The sequence below is a fragment of the Sphaerodactylus townsendi genome, linkage group LG15 (genome assembly GCF_021028975.2).
Source record: "Sphaerodactylus townsendi isolate TG3544 linkage group LG15, MPM_Stown_v2.3, whole genome shotgun sequence".
Lineage (NCBI taxonomy): Eukaryota > Metazoa > Chordata > Lepidosauria > Squamata > Sphaerodactylidae > Sphaerodactylus > Sphaerodactylus townsendi.
This window is the reverse complement of record NC_059439.1, coordinates 33235239-33253435: the sequence shown is the minus strand read 5'-3', so window position 1 is coordinate 33253435 and position 18197 is coordinate 33235239. Positions and strand designations below refer to the sequence as shown.

Below are 18197 nucleotides of genomic sequence, written 5' to 3'. Positions count from 1 at the left end.
AAAACTTGGCTGCAGCTGAAATATTGATTCCTGCAGTCCTCCGTGCAGACCCCTTGCTTTGAGACTTGCTGTGGTGGAGTTTGATATTGACATCCACTGGATTCCTCAAGTCTCTATAAAGAGCTTCTACCCGTTCCCTCAAAGCCTTCAGAAAGGCCCAATAAAGTGTCGCTCTAAGTTTAGCTTTACATCCTCTTAATTTTATAGGCTCTGTTGCCTCCTGGGCACTGGTCTAGATCGTTGCCAGGTGAGGCAAAAGAAAAGAAGCTGCTAGCAGATTCGATCACTGGCGGAGAGGAAGCAAAGAAGGGTTTGAATTGGAAGTCCCCTTCACCACGCTGGCCCTGGTGAGGTGTTGTATTCCCGGAGAATCTGACAGCGTTTCCTAGGACATGCAAGAAAGAGGCTTGAAATTAGTGAGGGGAAGTTATGCTGCAGTAGTAAAGATGCTTTCCTGGGAGTAAGCTAAATAACATGGGATTTACTTGTGAGTAGATCTGCTTAAGGCAGCTCCCTTGATCTATCAATAAGGCATTGTTAACTACACACTCACATATACATTTAAAAGACCACGTATGCGCTCCTGTGCAATTTTCTTTTTTTTAATCAGCAAGATGGAGTCACCCAAGACTAAATAAGGCCCCTTCCGCACATGCAAAATAATGTGTTTTCAAACCACTTTCACAACTGTTTGCAAGTGGATTTTGCCATTCTGCACAGCTTCAAAGAGCATTGAAAGCAGTTTGAAAGTGCATTATTCTGCATGTGCGGAATGAGCCTAAGGCACAGGTTACTGTGAGTTTGAGGAAGCTCCCACACCCTGCCCCATGTTTTCAGGGAAAATGTGACTTTTTTTAATATTGGAGGGGGGTAAAAGCTGCATGAAAACAGAAGCTGCCAAAATTGTGGAGAAGTCATGGAAAAGAGAACATTGTGTGGCGACCCAAAGTAGTGTCCAACAATTGTTTCAGAAGGCGCAAATAAGGGAAGAGAATGGGATGGAGAAACCACAGTATTGCAGGGGGTAGCCAGTGAAGGAGGGTGAGAGTGGCTGAAAGTGGGGTGGAGTGGAGAAAGACTGGGCAAGCAAATGGACCAGGGGGCAAGGAGATTTAGTGGGGGGAGGGCAGAGAAATATCTGGAGAGAAGAAGCCGAGATTGATCAAAAGAATGGCTCCTACTTCCTTGGGTGGAAAAGCTCACTCGATTTCAGCATTGTGCCTGACAACTGAATACGCTAGAACAGTTCCACCCCCAAGCTGAAAAGCCTCCATCCTTACCCAAAGGGAAACCAAAGACGGCCGGCTGAGGCATCATGGGGGGCTCATGAGCTGCCTCCTGACTGGCTACAGCAATGTTACGTAAGCGGAGACTGTCATAGAGGCCCTGCAGTTTCTGATATTGACGGTTGCGCTCCATGAGTTTCTCCGAAAGTTCAGTGAATTTCTTTTTGTATTCCTCCAGTACTTTCTTCAGGGAGGAAACTTCACTCTTCATGGATGTCAGCTCCATATCCTTACTCTGGAGTTGCTGGGTGAAAACTTTTTCCATCTGTTTCAGGTTGCCCTCGGCCTTGCTGTAGGTGTATTCTTGGTACAGCCTTTCTTGATGAACCTGCAAAGACCAAAATCAAAACAGGAATCATAATGGTGTTCTTACATTTTTGACATGGGTCGACTGTGAGAAAGGGGGGAGGGGGGAATTTGAAAACTCGTTGTGTTTTTCCTGTTATAAATTTACCAAGGGCTTTCTGGCAGCAGGGACGGGGATGGTATTTAGTTTGTCCATGTCCCCACACCACCAGAAAGCCCTCTGGAGACCCTGGCCATTTGGGACTGCAGATTGGGCTGCCCGCTGTGCATCATGAGACCTGCATTTACAAAGCCAAGTGGTACTGGGGCTGCAGTAAGAAGAACTAGGCAAGACTGAGATCCACTCCACAGGTCTGACTGAGGGCCATTGTGTATCCTTTGGCCCTGAGTAAAAAAGTCATCTGAATCAACCCATTGTTTCTTAAGCTATTTTACGACATAATTTTCCAGTAGTTGAAGGTTAAGGGTAAAGAGGCTGTAGTCTATAAATATTGACATAGTAAATTTGTTAATCCTTAAATACCACGCAGCTCCTTTTTTATTTGTGCTCCAGCAGACAGAATTACCCCTCTGGAAATTAAATCCAAAGTTTTTCTGCTTGCACAATAACTTGCACAATTTCTGCAAACCGAAGCATGAAAACAACTAGCAAACCTACCCATCTCAGCAGTATGTAAATGCTTGCATAAACACTTGTGCAAACATTTCCAAAATAGCCACGCATCTATTTTCCTTCTAAACACAGTTCTTTGGAGCCAATCCATAAGCCTGAGGAGAAAGAATCAGTCACTAAATGATTGTGTTGGCTATAAGATGCTGGGTGTCTTCATGCCAGAGATTTCTCTGAAAAACTCTAATCAATTCTACTAATAGTATCTTCAGCTTGAGGTCTTTGTGCCAGCTTTTCAAACAGTAGTATGCTTACTTGGATTACTAACTTTTCGATTACTTGGAAAATACATCCTTTTCCTAGTACCGAAATACTAGTTTTGCAGATTCGTTCAGAGCAATTTTACCTGGTACGTCCAGAAGGCCAGGGCCCGAGAGCTGATGTCAAGAATAATCTCTGGTCGCAATCCGGCAAGGACCATCGCTTTATATTCTTCAGAAGGGTTGAGTTCAGTCCGAACAATATCTAACTTGCCGGAGAGGGCACTGTTGCAAGCAGGGCAGACCGCTGGTGAACGGCTGAACTCCCCACTACCGTGTTGGTCACAGAAGATATGGGAGCAGGCTGTGACCCATGCATAGCCTGAAAGCTTGACCCTGCATTTGCGATAATTGCAAAGGAGCATATCCTCACAGACAGACATGCTTGTGGGCTAATGAAAAAGATTTGCAAATCCTTCATAGGAGGTCGGAATCTAGGATTAACCCTGAGCCTAAGGAATAAAGAAAATATTAATGCTAATGTTTGCAAATTAGTCTTTTAGGATCTTGAAACGTGTGGGGGGGGGGAAGGGGAGAGACATACACACACATACACAAAGATCCAGGACATCTGGATTCTAGTGTACTTCTGCTATAGCTTGGTTTGCGTATTCAGTCACAGCCGAACCTCCAAAATGAGAGTAACAGCCATTTCCCTCACTGTGACAAGATTAATGTGAAAGTACATGTAATAAACATTATTATTAATAATGTTTATTAAAAATTAATTGTACATATTATTTATTCAGTTAATAGTTTACTATCATTTTCCATATACCAAAGGCAAGCTAATGTAGCATAGTGGTTATCGTGTTAGACTAGGCTCTGTGAAATTCAGGTCAATTGCCCACTCTGCCATGACACTCACTAGGTGACGCTGAGATATTCACTCTCTTGGCCTAAATTACTTCACGGTTGTTAGGTGAATAGGAGAGACAAATATTCCACCATATGAAAGGGCAGTTTAGCCTTTTCATGCACACCTGTGTGTAAATGGCTACAACAGGAACAAAGAAGGGACATTTCACCTCAAGCAGCAGAAAAAAGAGATTGTTTCTAGTAAACAGGGGTAGCTGGAATGTATTTTTTGCACATTAGCACAGCCATGTAACCTCCACCTTGTTCAAAAATGGAGGGATTCTCAAGAGTAGATCTTCCACTTCCACCATTCAATGCACAGACACCTCCATATTTAAGCACCAATGCTGTGTTGTAATATTGCCGCCTCGGGCAGCATTATTGCACCTTAAATTCCTTTATAACAGGCAGAAATTTTTATTAGCACAGCTCTTTTGAAATACTGAGAAGTCAGTGATGAGGCAAAAAGCCTATCATTCAGCTGCTAAAAGCCCCCAAAATGTGACCTGAGTGTATGTTTAAAACAATTCTTAGCTCTTCAGTGTGTTTTTTTAAAGCTGGGTTAGCAATGTGTATTTGCAATCCTGTATAACCCTGAGGAAAGGCTTATGCTAGTAAATTGTGATGAAGGACGATTTGAGTTATAAAGAGGAGGTTTTAACACGTATGTCTCTCCCTCACACGTTGCTTTAAAAAAAAAGCCCAGGGCAAATACGTGTCAAGGAAAGGCAAGAACGGGGATAGTGGAAGAGGGAGGCAGACTCCTGCTCACACTTTACGCACTCTTTACACACGCACCCCTCCCCCCCTCCACCTCCCAGCGCTTCCCGCCAAATTTAACCGTCCCCCGGCGTTGCCAACGGTCGTCGCTCGCGCCCGTTGCTCTGAGCTAATTCAAAACTTCCCGCGCTCTCCTCTCCTCACGCTTCCCCTGAGGCGCTCAGAAAGCGCAATGGGAGAGGGAGAAAACGCCCAGCCCGCATCGCTGCTCGTCAGCCAGGGCAGTTCAATCAAAGAAAGTTTATAACGAAGTTAACTTTCTTTATTTTCCCGTGTTGGGGATCTCTTTTCCTCGCACCGCCTCTCTTCCCGCACGTGTGCAACGCTGCCCTCCAGATGGCACGCACCAAAATTGGCTGACAGACAGAAGGAGAGTTTGGTTTAAAATTACATTTAGGTCCTGTCCCACTGTAGTATTGCCTTCCAGTTCAATGCATGCTGAAAAAATGGCTGTTGGAAAGTCAGTCAACACACACACACACACACTCAACAAAGGAGAGAAAATACATCTTTACATATTTGTTTTGTTTATTTTAAAAAAATATATAGTCCAGTCATGTGTGGTACTTTGTATGTAGGAGCAGCAGTGGCGTAGGAGGTTAAGAGCTCTTGTATCTAATCTGGAGGAATCGGGTTTGATTCCCCGCTCTGCCGCCTGAGCTGTGGAGGCTTATCTGGGGAATTCAGATTAGCCTGTGCACTCCCACACATGCCAGCTGGGTGACCTTGGGCTAGTCACAGCTTCTCGGAGCTCTCTCAGCCCCACCTACCTCACAGGGTGTTTGTTGTGAGGGGCGAAGGGCAAGGAGATTGTGAGCCCCTTTGAGTCTCCTACAGGAGAGAAAGGGGGGGATATAAATCCAAACTCTTCTTATTGTACAAAGAAATGTGCAATAATTACAAAAATGACTCCTAATAATACTCCCTAACAGTGATTAAGAAATGCTGTGTTACTTAATCCTAAAAGTAGCATACTTTTTTAAAAAAACTTGATCGAGTTCTTCAATCTGTAATCCCTAAGGGATAGAAATGCTGATGGATTAAATATGTGGAAAGTCTTGTCTTCTCTCGATACTAGATGTGTGTTTTCCATACATCTGAGCACTGTCTTCATACAGCCCCTCCATTTTTGCAGTCTGTTAAAGAAAAGAAAAAGAGAAAAGAAAAACGGAGTATGCCACCCGCCTTCATGCACCTTCTTCATTAGAAGCAGAAATCTTGAAGTGGGGAAAAGCAGAATATAAAGGTTACTACATGATGTTCTGCTAGTTCCAGAGCTGTTTTTTATTTGAAGCCTTGAGATTCTCGGGTGTTTAAAGTGCACCTGCGAATCCACAGGAATTAAACAAAGTGCCCTTGAAGCCTCATCCTGATCTAAAACAGCAACACCAAACTGTTTTCATGCAGGAATTTATCTTCAATAATTTATTAATCTGATGGAAAGGGAATGGCTAGAAGATCCCCCTTCTACACACCTTTAACAAATACTTTCAAAGGAAAGTTAGTTGTGACCGTGTATGTTAAAAACAACAACTCTTATTGAGTTTTTATGCCCAGTGGCAACATGTATTCAGGATCCCACATAACACCAAGGAAATATATATGAATATATAACTTTGTACTAAGAAAAACCCGCGAGGAAGGGGAATAGTTAGAGATTCCTCCGCTGCACGGATTTTGACCAACCATAGCTGAGTAAACTATACTCTGCCTGGCTCAGACATCTGTTGCTTAACTGCTTAATTTTATGGCCCTACTTAGGCCCAGCCTCATAAAAATGGTGAGTACAACATTTGCGATCTTTTAGGGACCTTGTGAGCTGCCATGGTGGAAAACTATAATTTGCAACATTCAATATTTGAAAAATTCTTCCAAGCCAACGCCAGCCAAAGAATTTTAAAAAAAATGCTGGTCAGAAGGGAGGAGCCTTTTCCAGCTCTACATTCCGGACTTTTGAACACTATCATAGACTGTTCCTTCAAGAAGAAACACACTCGAGCCCAAAGACAGCAGTTTCAAATATTCTCTGTATATTACCATGCTTTCAGCAACAAAACCAGGACTGTAAGGAGGCACCATACTTACTCATACCTAGAACTGTAAAAGTTGGAAAGGGCCTTACAGGCCATCAAGTTTCCTAATATCCATTCTGTAACTTTCTGCTCATAATTCAGACCCATTATTGCAAGTCCTGTCTGCTGTCAAAAAGATCAGCTCCCTGCCCTTTTCTAGTGACAGCCCCTCCAATACTTAAAGAGAGCAATCATGTCCCTCCTCTGGCATCATGCTTCTCCAGGACTAAACGTATTTCCAGTGTCCAGGGAACCTGTGGCTTTCCAGATGTTCAGGAACTTCTGAAAAATTTGCATCCAGCTTTCACCTACCAGCATGGCCAATTGGCCATGCTGACAGAGGCTGATGGGAATTGTAGTTCCTGAACATCTGGAGAGCCGCAGGTTCCCTACCCCTGCCCAAGTCCCTCAGTCTTTCCTTGTAGGACTTAAGTCTCCAGGTCATCCTCACTGTTCTCCTCTGCACTTTCATGCTGGTACCTGGGAAGGCTGGCGTGTGCACCTACACAAGCAAATTCTATACCTGGTTAGCAATGTGTTTAAAAAACCCACTTGGTGTGAGGATGGAAGTGTGAGGATGGTGTGAGGATGGAAGTGAAAAGGAAACTAAATAATTCAGTAAGGTACCCTTGCTGCAGAGTGGTGAGCTCAGTTCTGCAGTCAAAGCTCTGTTCACAACCGCATTCGATCTTGATAGAAGTCAATTTCAGGCAGCTAGCTCAAGAATGACTCAGCCCTCCAGCCTTCCGAGGTTGGTAAAATGAGTACCCAACTTGCTGGGGGTAAAGCGTAGACAATGGCAAACCACCCTTTAAACACAGTTTAAACAAATATCATGATGTGATGTCAACCCATGGAAGAATCAATAATAGATCACTGAAATCTTAATACAACCTGCCACCCAAGACCAAGGCAGCCACCTTCCTGTCTGAGTCGCATACAACCATATTAGTCATTATTGTTACCTTTGGTGTACATTAGAAGTCTATAAGAGAAGCCTATGCAAAAACACAAAAATTACAACATTTGCCCTGTGACAGGTTTCGTGACTGAGGAAGAATGAACAAACAAGACACAGCAACTTGGGGGAGATTATGTTGGACTGATTATTTGGGGTGTTAGTACATGACTTACGAAGAACCTTCAAAATCTGGCGGAAAGGTCAAGGTGGAACAATCTTTGTTTTTGTGCAAGCTGCTTGGTTTTGCAAGATAAAGAATTTTATCAACAGAGTGGTAAAACATGCAACACAGTATATAAGATGAATGAAAAGGTGAGTAGGATTGGAGAAGACCTGAGTCTACTGCCAGATTCTCCGCTGTTCAGAAAGACGTGAGGTGGACGAAAGCCAAATCCTGGTGGCCAGGACAAAGACACTCTTTGCCGGATTTTAAGAAGGTAAGACCCAGAGTTAGGATCCACGGGTTGTCACAGGTTCCCCGGTGAGTAGGTTACTAATTCATTTGTGTGTACGAGAGGGGGTTACTAATTGGTGATGCTGTCACGCGATTTTTGCCCTTTAGTCACTGCTCCCCAACTCTCAGCAGCAGTAGCTAGCAGAACTGGTGGTGAAACAGTTCTAGCAGGAGGTGCACCGCATGCTGCGTGGCAGCCTGTGCTGCCTGCGCGTATCTGGCATTCAAGCTCTCGGCCTAAGGACTACGCAGCAGCTGCATCCTTGCCACAGCCCCTCTAGGGAATGCCCCACCCCCAGAATGCCCGGCCACGCCCCCATCGGGTCCCACCCAGCCCCATTGATGCTACGCCACAGTTTGAATCCCACCACCATGGGAACCTGTTACTAAAATTTTTGGATCCCACCACTGGGTAAGACTTTATATATAGACAAATGGGGGCCTTGTCCTAAGTTTTTATGTAACTTTTTAGGTAGGGAGGCTGGCAAATGGTACTGAGACACAACTAACTTCAGCCAAAAGCCCTGTGGAACTGTTTTAAATCCTTCAGGGCCCTGGTGTCAGCAGATAGAGAGAGTTGCACCAGTCTGCAGCCAGAACACGAAAGCCCTGGCTCTGGTCAAAGCCAACTGCACTTCCCTGGGGTCAGGGGCTACCAGAAGATTTTTATCAGAGGACTGTAATGTCCTCCTTGGGCATTATGGAATAAGGTGAGCCTGTAGATACGATGGTCCAAATTGCAAACTGTTCTTTCTGCATTTGCTCTAGCCGTTGCTGCTCCTCATTTTGCATCAAGTACCTGCTGGCATCTCTCCTACATCTCCTTTCAGACGCAGCTTTGTCCCTGTCATTTCTCTGTGTAAGTACTGCTAATGATGTACTGCTGGTGATGGCCACTAACCTGGATAGCTTAAAAGGGGCTTGGATGGATTTATGGACGAGAAGTCGATCTACGGCTACCAATCTTGATCCTCCTTGATCTGAGGTTGCAAATGCCTGAGCAGACCAGGTGCTCGGGAGCAGCAGCAGCAGCAGAATGCCATTGCTTTCACATCCTGCATGGGAGCTCCCAAAGGCACCTGGTGAGCCACTGCGAGTAGCAGAGTGCTGGACTAGATGGACTCTGGTCTGATCCAGCAGGCTTGTTCTTATGTTCTTAAACCTTGGTGGGAAATTGGGCAAGGAAGGGATACTTGAATGCAGGGTTACATGTGAAACGCAAGTGGTCCCTGCAAGAGTCATGGGGCTCACTGGCTTGTAGAACACATGATGGCAAACCCAGGTTAAATCTGTGTGCACACCCACCAGTTGTGAGCATTGTCAGTTTCTGCATGTAAAGTGCCTGCTGTGGATCAAAGTGGCAGTACATATGGAGAAAGGGATTGAGTCTTTTTCTTTGCCATTTTCCCACCTTGAAACAGTTCCAGGTACCTAATTGTGCCTAGTGGGGAAACTCCTGTGTACCCCAGGAGCCATGTCCCGCCACCACTCCCGCTGAAAAAACCCTGTCTTCCTGGGATTGTTCCTGGTTTATGAAATGGTGCAGGGAGAAGAGTGAAGCCCCTTCTCCACATCCACGGTGGTCCTGATCTCAACTGGACACCACACACATACAGGGGTTGAGCAGAACCCATGTGATTCTAACAGACACGTGTTGGGCACTCAGACTCATATTGCTTTTTCCACATAATGTATCAACCCCACTGCAAGAGGTAGAGTTCTTCCCCAAGAATAAATAGTAGTCTTTCCCTTCTGGAAGATTTGGACAGATTTGTGGAGCAGAAGTCGATCTATGGCTACCAATCTTGATCCTCCTTGATCTGAGGTTGCAAATGCCTTAGCAGGCCAGGTGCTCGGGAGCAGCAGCAGCAGCAGCAGAAGGCCATTGCTTTCACATCCTGCATGTGAGCTCCTGTTACCCACTGCCCAGGTAACAAGAAAACTGATTTCTCAGAGTGATTTCAGCTCTGGCAGTGAACAGGGAGACAACAGGAGCCATGGATTCTTCGAAAGCAAGTGGATTCTTTATTGTGCATCAAAGGGCTCTGCAAAGCATGGCTGTGTGTCAGCCCCTTTTATACATTTCCCCAGTAACCCAGAAAGGGGGTGTAGGGCAGTCCCACCCCCATAGTGCAAAACCAGGAAGGGGGTGGTCCCCTTCCATCTAATACAGAGAAAATATCCTAAAACACCAAAGGGAGAAAACAGTCCTTTTGCAAATGCTGATGAGATCAAAACCCAGAAGAAAAGGTTGCACCTTCTCACCTGGGGTGCTTCCTTGAGAGTGTTAGACAAAGAAAAGTTTAAATGATCCAATGAATTCCTGGATCCTGAGAGTAAGAGTATAAACAGTCCAATAAGCTTCTGGATCCTGAGAGTAAAATTTCAAATAGTCCAGTAGCAAAACAGGGTGACATCTTCCAACAGTCAGTCCACACCCTGAGTCCATCCTTTGTCAGACAAAAGGTCCTTTTGTTAGTGATGATGGGATTACCTGAAAGGGCTGGCTGCTGGCTGTTGATGAACCCAGGCCCAGTTCCTGCTGATGAGGAAATACTAGAGCAGAAAATAATGCTGTACTATTTCTCAAATGAATACATAAGACACATACAAAAATATTACTTAGAAATATAAAGGTTCTTCGCCAATATATACACACATCAAACTCTATCTGAAGAAAACCCATCAATGTAATACCTAAGATTCTACACCGTATCTAAGAGGGTGCCTTTAAACCAAAGCTGGGATTCTAATATATTCTGACTGACAGGAAAATCTTACTAAAGTACTAAACAGTCTACCAATATATTATATTATATGATGGAGAGTGGGCTAAAAGATTCTCAGGAGAAATGACCAGGTTAGGGTATTCGTGAAAGATACATTTTATTATTTATTTATTGTGGTATTTCTACACCATCCTTCCCCTTTCTGGCTCAGGATAATATATACATATAAACATAGTTAAAACTTTTGCCTTTTAAGTTTAACTTTGCTAGTCTAAAACTGATGGCACGAGTCTCAGAATAAATTCCGTGATTTATTAAGGAGAAATGTCTAGTGGGGAAGCAGTAAGAACAGAACAAAGGGCAAATGAAGATGGAAAATGGGAGAAAAAGGAGACAAAAAGGGGGAATGGGGAAATGGAAGTGGGAAATGAGACAGGAAAGCGGGGGAAGGGAGGGGAGGACCATAATCATGGAACTACCATAGCTGCCTTGACCATATGACTGGGGGAACAGCTCTGTCTCTGCAGCATTGCAGTAAATCACACAGGGCCTCAACCTCACCAAGGATAGAGTATTCCACCATGTAGGGGCCATGATCTAAAAGTGCCCTGGTTGAAGCTGCAGCCAGACTTCTCTCTCAGGCCACTCAGCACATTTTTACTTGCTACTCTCACCTAAATCTTTGGGGACATATCAAGGTCTCACAGGTACACAGCCCCCAGATTCCCATATTCTGCTTCACACTGAGGTCAATTCCTTTTCAGACCTTATCCAAGGAAATGAACAAAGGTAGGACAGAAGCAGAATTTTGCATAGTGTTGCCACCCCCAAACCAGGAATAAACCAGTGGAAGAGTCCTGCACGACAAATTCTTATATTCATATGCTTTGGCTTCTGCTCAGAAACCCAGATTGTTTGCTAATATACAGAGCCTTATGCACATATATTTGTGCACCTGTAGGTTTTGTCCCTCAAATTTCTACTGAACACACACAGCTCAGGGGGCAAAGCCTGTCATGGCAAATCTGCCTGTTTGCATACATGCTCAGAAAACCTCTGCCCCTCCTTATACTAGAAAGGGCTGAAAAAGGAGATAAGGGGAGTTTGGGGAAAAGCTTATTTCCTGATCTACAGCATGAGCCTGAAGTGACTTAACAGGGCTTCACACAGACAATAAATCTTCCTCTCAGACTCCTTAAAGACTTTGTACATCCACGCTACAGGGGTCAGTGCTATCAGTCACAGACCAGGAAAGCATTCGGCTGCCTTAGTTGATAGTTCCATGGGAATGTCAACTCAATGCATGGCAGCTGTGAAAAAGGTAAACTCTATGCTGGGGATCACTAGGAAAGGGAAATTGAGAATAAATCAAAAGATTGTCACGCCCGAGAGCAAGCCATGGTGCGACCAAAATTTGAGTAATTGTGTTCAGTTCTGGTCGCCACATCTCAAAAAAGTGATATTGGGCAGATAGAAAAAGTGCAGAGAAGGGCAACGAGGGATGATTATTGAGGGACTGGAGCACCTTCCTGCGAGGGAGAGGCTGCAGCGCTTTGGGACCCTTTAGCTTGGAGAGGAGACGCCTGAGGGGATAATATGATCGAAGTCTATGCAAATTATGCATGGGGGCAGAAAATGCTGACACAGATAATTTTTTCTCTCTTTCTCACAAATACTCAGGAACTAGAATTGAAAATGCCAAAGAACACTAATAAAGGGAAACACTTCTTCACACAACGCGTGCGTGATTGGTGTTTGGAATATGCTGCCACAGGAGGTGGTGATGGCCACTAACCTGGATAGCTTTAAAAGGGGCTTGGACAGATTTATAGAGGAGAAGTCGATTTATGGCTACCAATCTTGATCCTCTTTGATCTGAGATTGCAAATGCCTTAACAGTCCAGGTGCTCGGGAGCAACAGCCGCAGAAGGCCATTGCTTTCACCTCCTGCATGTGAGCTCCCAAAGGCACCTGGTGGGCCACTGCGAGTAGCAGAGAGCTGGACTAGATGGACTCTGGTCTGATCCAGCTGGCTTGTTCTTATGTTCCTTAGAGGAAGAGAAAAATGGGTTATAAAACCCAACTCTTCCGTTTTTCTTAACTTGCTGCAATCATGGTTTCCTAGAAGCCAGAACAGCTGTTAATGATTCCTCTTGCATATCACTGTGATATAATTATCTATTATGGTTTTTGTTTCCTAGAATCAAACATGCCTCAAATACTCTCCAAGAGCAAAGCACCAGGAGTTGATTTCTGTGGAGTGGATGGCTATTATTACATTGTCCGCTCTGACCTGCGCTGCTACATGAGGGCAACTAATTTCAATGGTGGCAGTCAGCTGGAACTGTTTCAGCTCCACAATTCTTGTCAGGGTGGAGATCACTACTTAGCCCATCAGAATGGTTATTTCTATATCATCAAAGGAGACAACTTTCGCCGTGTCTCTGACATGACCAATGATAGTGAAGCCACAGTGTTCAGCCTTCATCCAGACTGCCGAGGAGGAGATCATTATCTATCTTCCCATGGTAATTTCTACATTATTTTCCAGGACAAAGGCTTTTACCGCAGCGTCGCTCATTTGGATACAGCTGAAGATTTAACTGACTACACCTTTCACCCAGAGTGCAAAAATGGCCTTTATTACTGGGGTACGAAGAATTTCTTCTACTTTCTCAAACCCCAAAATGAATGGGGCATCCAATACCATAGGTGCACCGACTTACACGTAAACCTTAATGTTGCCACATATTCCTTCCATGGAACTGTGGTCCCTTTTATTCCTGGAGGGCTGGCTATTATTCAAGGTCCGGCTTTTGGTAGATGGGAGGCACTCAAGACCATCTCCAATGAGTCCAACGCTCCCGTCGTGTGGAGCAAGAGGATCACTAAGAAGATGGGATACAACAAGATGAAGATGGATGCTGTGGAGAAGGCCTGGAAGATTCAGATGGGTACCTCATACCAGGCAGGAGCCCTCATTGAAGCCATTGCCAAGTTCCAGTTCTCCCTCTCTGCTGAATATGGCGGACACAGTGTCGACACCACACAGGAAAACTGGAGTGACGTCACCGAGACAGAAGAAAGCATTCAGGTGAGCCTGCAGCCGAAAAGCCAGCTGTATATTTGGCAGTACCAGCTGGGCTTTGGAAAGGAGGCTGTTTTGTTCTGCCGCGATATGAAGCTTACAGATAGCTCCACTCCATCCTCAAATGTTCCTTTGCCAGCTTCTAGCACGCCTGTTGCCAAAAAGCTAACGTGAAGTCCAAATTAGGAGGATTGTCAAGATCCTCTCACCCAAAACCCCTGCATGTATTACCCTGTTTCCCCTAGTATAAGACATCCCCGAAAAATAAGACATAGTAGAGGTTTTGCTGAAGTGCGAAATATAAGGCATCCCCCGAAAGTAAGACATAGCAAAGTTTTTGTTTGGAAGCATGCCCGACGAACAGAACACAGGAAAAATAAGGCATCCCCTGAAAATAAGACATAGCACATCTTTGGGAGCAAAAATTAATATAAGACACTGTCTTATATTCGGGGAAACACGGTAGGTGGAGCATAGGGCTGTTCTTGGGTGGGTCACACTGAATGTTTGCATTACCAATGCTTCCACATACCATTCGTGAAATCTTTATGAGGGCACAATCATGTCTTTCTGAAGAAACGGGCTGATTCTCAGAATAAAAAATAAAATGGAATCTCGTGCTAAAAGTAAACTATCGTTGGGTTTTTAATGTCTCTTTTTTGCTTCAGTATTTATATGCAGTAGTAATCAAAAGCAGATACTCCATGGAATCGGTTAAGATCCTTCCAAAGAAACAGTTCACTGGAGAGACGGAAATCGAAAAAAATACCTGAATATTATTGCTGCCTTTTGCTTTCTGCTCCTGTCAAACGGCCTTACCTACTCTTGAGGCAAATTTTCATCTGCAAAGCAAGAAAGCAACCCCAAAATAGTACAAATCATGTCCAAACTCTTCCTCCTAATTTGCCTCAGGAAGAAATTATCTGGGTTCAAAATTGAACAGAATTAAGAGATTGCTCTTTCTCTGCTCTAATCTACACACTGTTCCCTGCCCGCCTGCCCGCCCACGTCCCACACTGCTCCAAGAAGCGACCATTATATTTTGCAAACTTGTACTCCATTTTCCCATTCATCTCATGAAGTCATGCCCTTCTCCTAATCAAACTTAAAGTCTTCTTCTGGGACTGCAGCATTTCAGAGGATGTCTGAGTACATCGCAGCTCTCTGCACGCTCCACAGTGTTAAAACTCCTTGCATGCAAAAATCTGCAGACTGAGGAGAAAGGTCGAGCTAGAGCCATTTATCGAAATCGAAAATACCTGGCTACATTGATGCCTTTTGCTTTCTGCTCCTGTCAAACGGCCTTACCGACTCTTGAGGCAAATTTTCATCTGTAAAGCAAGAAAGCAACCCCAAAATAGTGTTAAATAAATATCCAAACTTCTCTCCTCCCACTGCTGTGAGAATCTCTGGTTAAAAAAAAAAAAAAAAACAAAAAAACCTAAGGTGGGGGGGGGGGGATGAAGAAGACTAAAAAACTAAGGGTGGGATGGGGAAGACCCAAATAAATTAGTGAGTCAATATTTTTTTCTGTGTTGGTGGTCTCTTCTCTCCAAGCTACCCTTCTATTCCACAGGTGAACTACTGCTCTTTCATGAGTGGGCAACAAAAATGATAATTGGAAACCCATACCCCCCCCCCCCCCAATATATATATATATATATATATATATATATATATATATATATATATATAAATATCTAACAGTGTGTTTGTCCCTGATGGTATCCCTCAGAAGCTGCTGGACGGATTACCCCCAAATTTTCACAGGACGTCCCCCCCCCCCGTTGCGGGCAGGTAATCGGACCTTAAAATCACCCATAGTCCATACCTTGTTTGTGGTAAAACCTGCTTCTTTGTTCCCATGGCGCACCTGTGTCATGAAGCTGTTTGTGTTCAACTTGTCACTCCTTAGGAATGGGCCTGTGCAGTCTATTCCGTCTTGTGGCTGGAGGGCTGGGTTCCCAGGGATGGGCAGAGATGGAGCAATGGAAACAGTAACAGGTAACAATTGTTAGGTGGCCACGAGCGGGAAGTGAAACACATACACACTTTGCCAAATGAGACATCAGGTGGGGTTCGCCCCCCTCACACGCAGGTAACTTTCACTCTCTGAGCCTCACCCACTGCTACCACACAACACACATCCAGCTCATCTTCACACACCTCACTCTGCCCTCCCTCACATCCAACCACCACTTACCCACTTCCTCACCCATATTCGCCACAGCTCTCTTTTACTAAACGCGAGCTGGAGTTTGCCTTTTTCTTCCAAGAAAATCCGTGGGGCGGGGGGGGGCGAACCAACACTACCGGCTCCGCTTCTTTTGCAAGTGGTCCTTTAAGAACCCAGGGAGCTGGCCTCGATCCGAGCGCCTCACCGCCCTGCCTCTGCTGCCTGACTGGGATAGCCTCCTTGCCCCAGTTCTGCCTTACCCACGCCAGGACTGTGCGTGTCAACCAGCCTCATGGACAGCGGGATTCGCACTCTGGACAGTTCCGCTGTGAAATGGAAAGGGTTACCTTATACCAGTGATGGCGAACCTTTTCAAGGCCGAGTGCCCAAACTGCAACCCAAAACTCACTTATTTATCGCAAAGTGCCAACACGGCAATTTAACCTGAATGCTGAGGTTTTAGTTAAGAAAAAATGGTTGGTGCTGAGGCGTGTATTACTTGGGAGTAAGCCTGGTGGTAGTTGTTGGCTTTGCTTGATGCAACCATGCAACTCTTCAAATGGGTGAATCACAACCCTGGGAGGGTTTACTCAGAAGCAGGCCACATTACCAGCAACTGAGCTTACTCCCAGGTAAAGGATCACACTTTAGTTCTCTGCATGAAAAGCAGTCGGTTTTAAGAGTGCTTAACAGGGTTACCTATACTGCTTCCCCAAAACTAGGTCTTGGGTTTAATGCTAATAATCGAGCCCAGCGGCCCAGGCCAACCTAGATGGGGGGGGGGGCAATTTCTCCCCCACATGATGAACTCTGTTTGTGTGTGCCCACAGAGAGGGCTCTGAGTGCCACCTCTGGCACCCGTGCCATAGGTTCGCCATCACTGCCTTATACTAAAAACCAAGACAGCACCATATAATAATGTGAATTGAAAAGGGAAAGAGGGATTCCATTTGACCACCCCAAAAGGCTATGCTGGGGATCATTGGACCTGCATGGACATCTGTGTGGGTTGCGGACTGTGATGAGAAGGACAATTGCCACAGCAACGCGTGGCCGGGCCCGCTAGTATATATATATATATGATCCAAAATTATATTTCAGTCCTGTTCCAGTGTTTTATCTGTTCTAAGCAATGCCACCTTTGCCACAACTGGTGCTCAATTCCACTTGTCCAAAGCATCCACATTGTAGCCCTCCTCCCAAGCAGAATGCAACCTTACAAAATCAGTACAGCTCTTCTCATGGCTGGAGGTTAACAGAACACTTAAGGCAAGCAGACAAAACAGTTGTCTTTATTTTTCCACAACAGCCTTCAGAGAGTTACCAACAACCTGAAGCAAAATGTTCTGGACTCTAAATAGTGGCTTAATGCAAGGGAGAAGGCAGCTGCAGATTCTCATAAGAACAAGCCTGCTGGATCAGACCAGAGTCCATCTAGTCCAGCACTCTGCTACTCGCAGTGGCCCACCAGGTGCCTTTGGGAGCTCACATAATGTAGAGGTAAATTACCTGTCTTCAAGCATCTATTAAAGAGAGAGGATACTGTTTCTGTAGGCTGTTGGCAACAACAATATTGAGATTATATGTGTCATGAAAAAACTTCGTACTCAGAAAAACCTGTGAGGAAGGGAAAAAGCTACACGGATTTTGGCCGAGCATAGATGAGTAAACTATACGCTACCTAGCTCAGACATCTGTTGCTTAACTCCTAAATTTTATGGCCCTACTTAGGTCCAGCCTGATAAAAATGGCAAGTACAACATTTATGATCTTTTAGGGACCTTGTGAGCCGCCATGGTGGAAAATCATGTTTTGCAATATCAAAAATTTGAAGGATTCTTCCAAGTCGAGGCCAACCAAACAAGTTAAAGATCATGATGGGCAGAACACAGGAGCCTTTTCCAGCTCTACATTCTGGACTTTTGAACACTGTCATTTAGGAATATGCTAGACTGTTCCTTCAAGAAGAAACACACTCGAGCCCAAAGACAGCAGTTTCAAACATTCTCTGTACACTACCATGCTTTTAGCAGAAACACCAGGACTGTGAGGAGGCACCACACTTATCCATAGTATTATACAAGTTGGAAGGGATTATATAGGCCCATGGTGGCAAACCTTTGGCACTCCAGATGTTATGGACTACAGTTCCCATCAGCCTCTGCCAGCATGGCCAATTGGCTCTCCAGATGTTAAGCACTTTTGGCACTCCAGATGTTAAGGACTACAATTCCCATCAGCTTCTGCCAGCATGGCCAATTGGCACTCCAGATGTTAAGCACTTTTGGCTCTCCAGATGTTAAGGACTACAATTCCCATCAGCCTCTGCCAGCATGGCCAATTGGCTCTCCAGATGTTAAGCACTTTGGCACTCCAGATGTTAAGGACTACAATTCCCATCAGCCTCTGCCAGCATGGCCAATTGGCCATGCTGGCAGGGGCTGATGGGAATTGCAGTCCTTAACATCTGGAGTACCAAAGGTTCGCCACCACGGATATAGGCCATCTAGTCCAACCCCCCTCTGCTCAAAGTATAACTGGCAAGTGTTTGCTCAGC

The 18197-nt window shown here is 44.9% G+C and overlaps 2 protein-coding genes across 2 annotated transcripts; one reads left to right on the top strand and one right to left on the bottom strand.

The window, feature by feature from the left end:
- Window positions 1-185: 185 nt before the first annotated feature.
- Window positions 186-2905, bottom strand: CCNB1IP1 (cyclin B1 interacting protein 1). Its single transcript, XM_048516404.1, has 3 exons — window positions 2609-2905; window positions 1281-1614; window positions 186-385 (listed from the first exon to the last, which is right to left on the bottom strand). The coding sequence occupies exons 1-3, from the start codon at window positions 2903-2905 to the stop codon at window positions 186-188; spliced, it is 831 nt and encodes a 276-aa protein (XP_048372361.1).
- A 5508-nt stretch (window positions 2906-8413) lies between these two features.
- Window positions 8414-14079, top strand: LOC125445061. The gene is made up of 3 exons (XM_048517891.1): window positions 8414-8506; window positions 12578-13692; window positions 13928-14079. The coding sequence occupies exon 2, from the start codon at window positions 12586-12588 to the stop codon at window positions 13636-13638; it is 1053 nt and encodes a 350-aa protein (XP_048373848.1). The 5' UTR covers window positions 8414-8506; window positions 12578-12585; the 3' UTR covers window positions 13639-13692; window positions 13928-14079.
- The last annotated feature ends 4118 nt before the right edge of the window (window positions 14080-18197 follow it).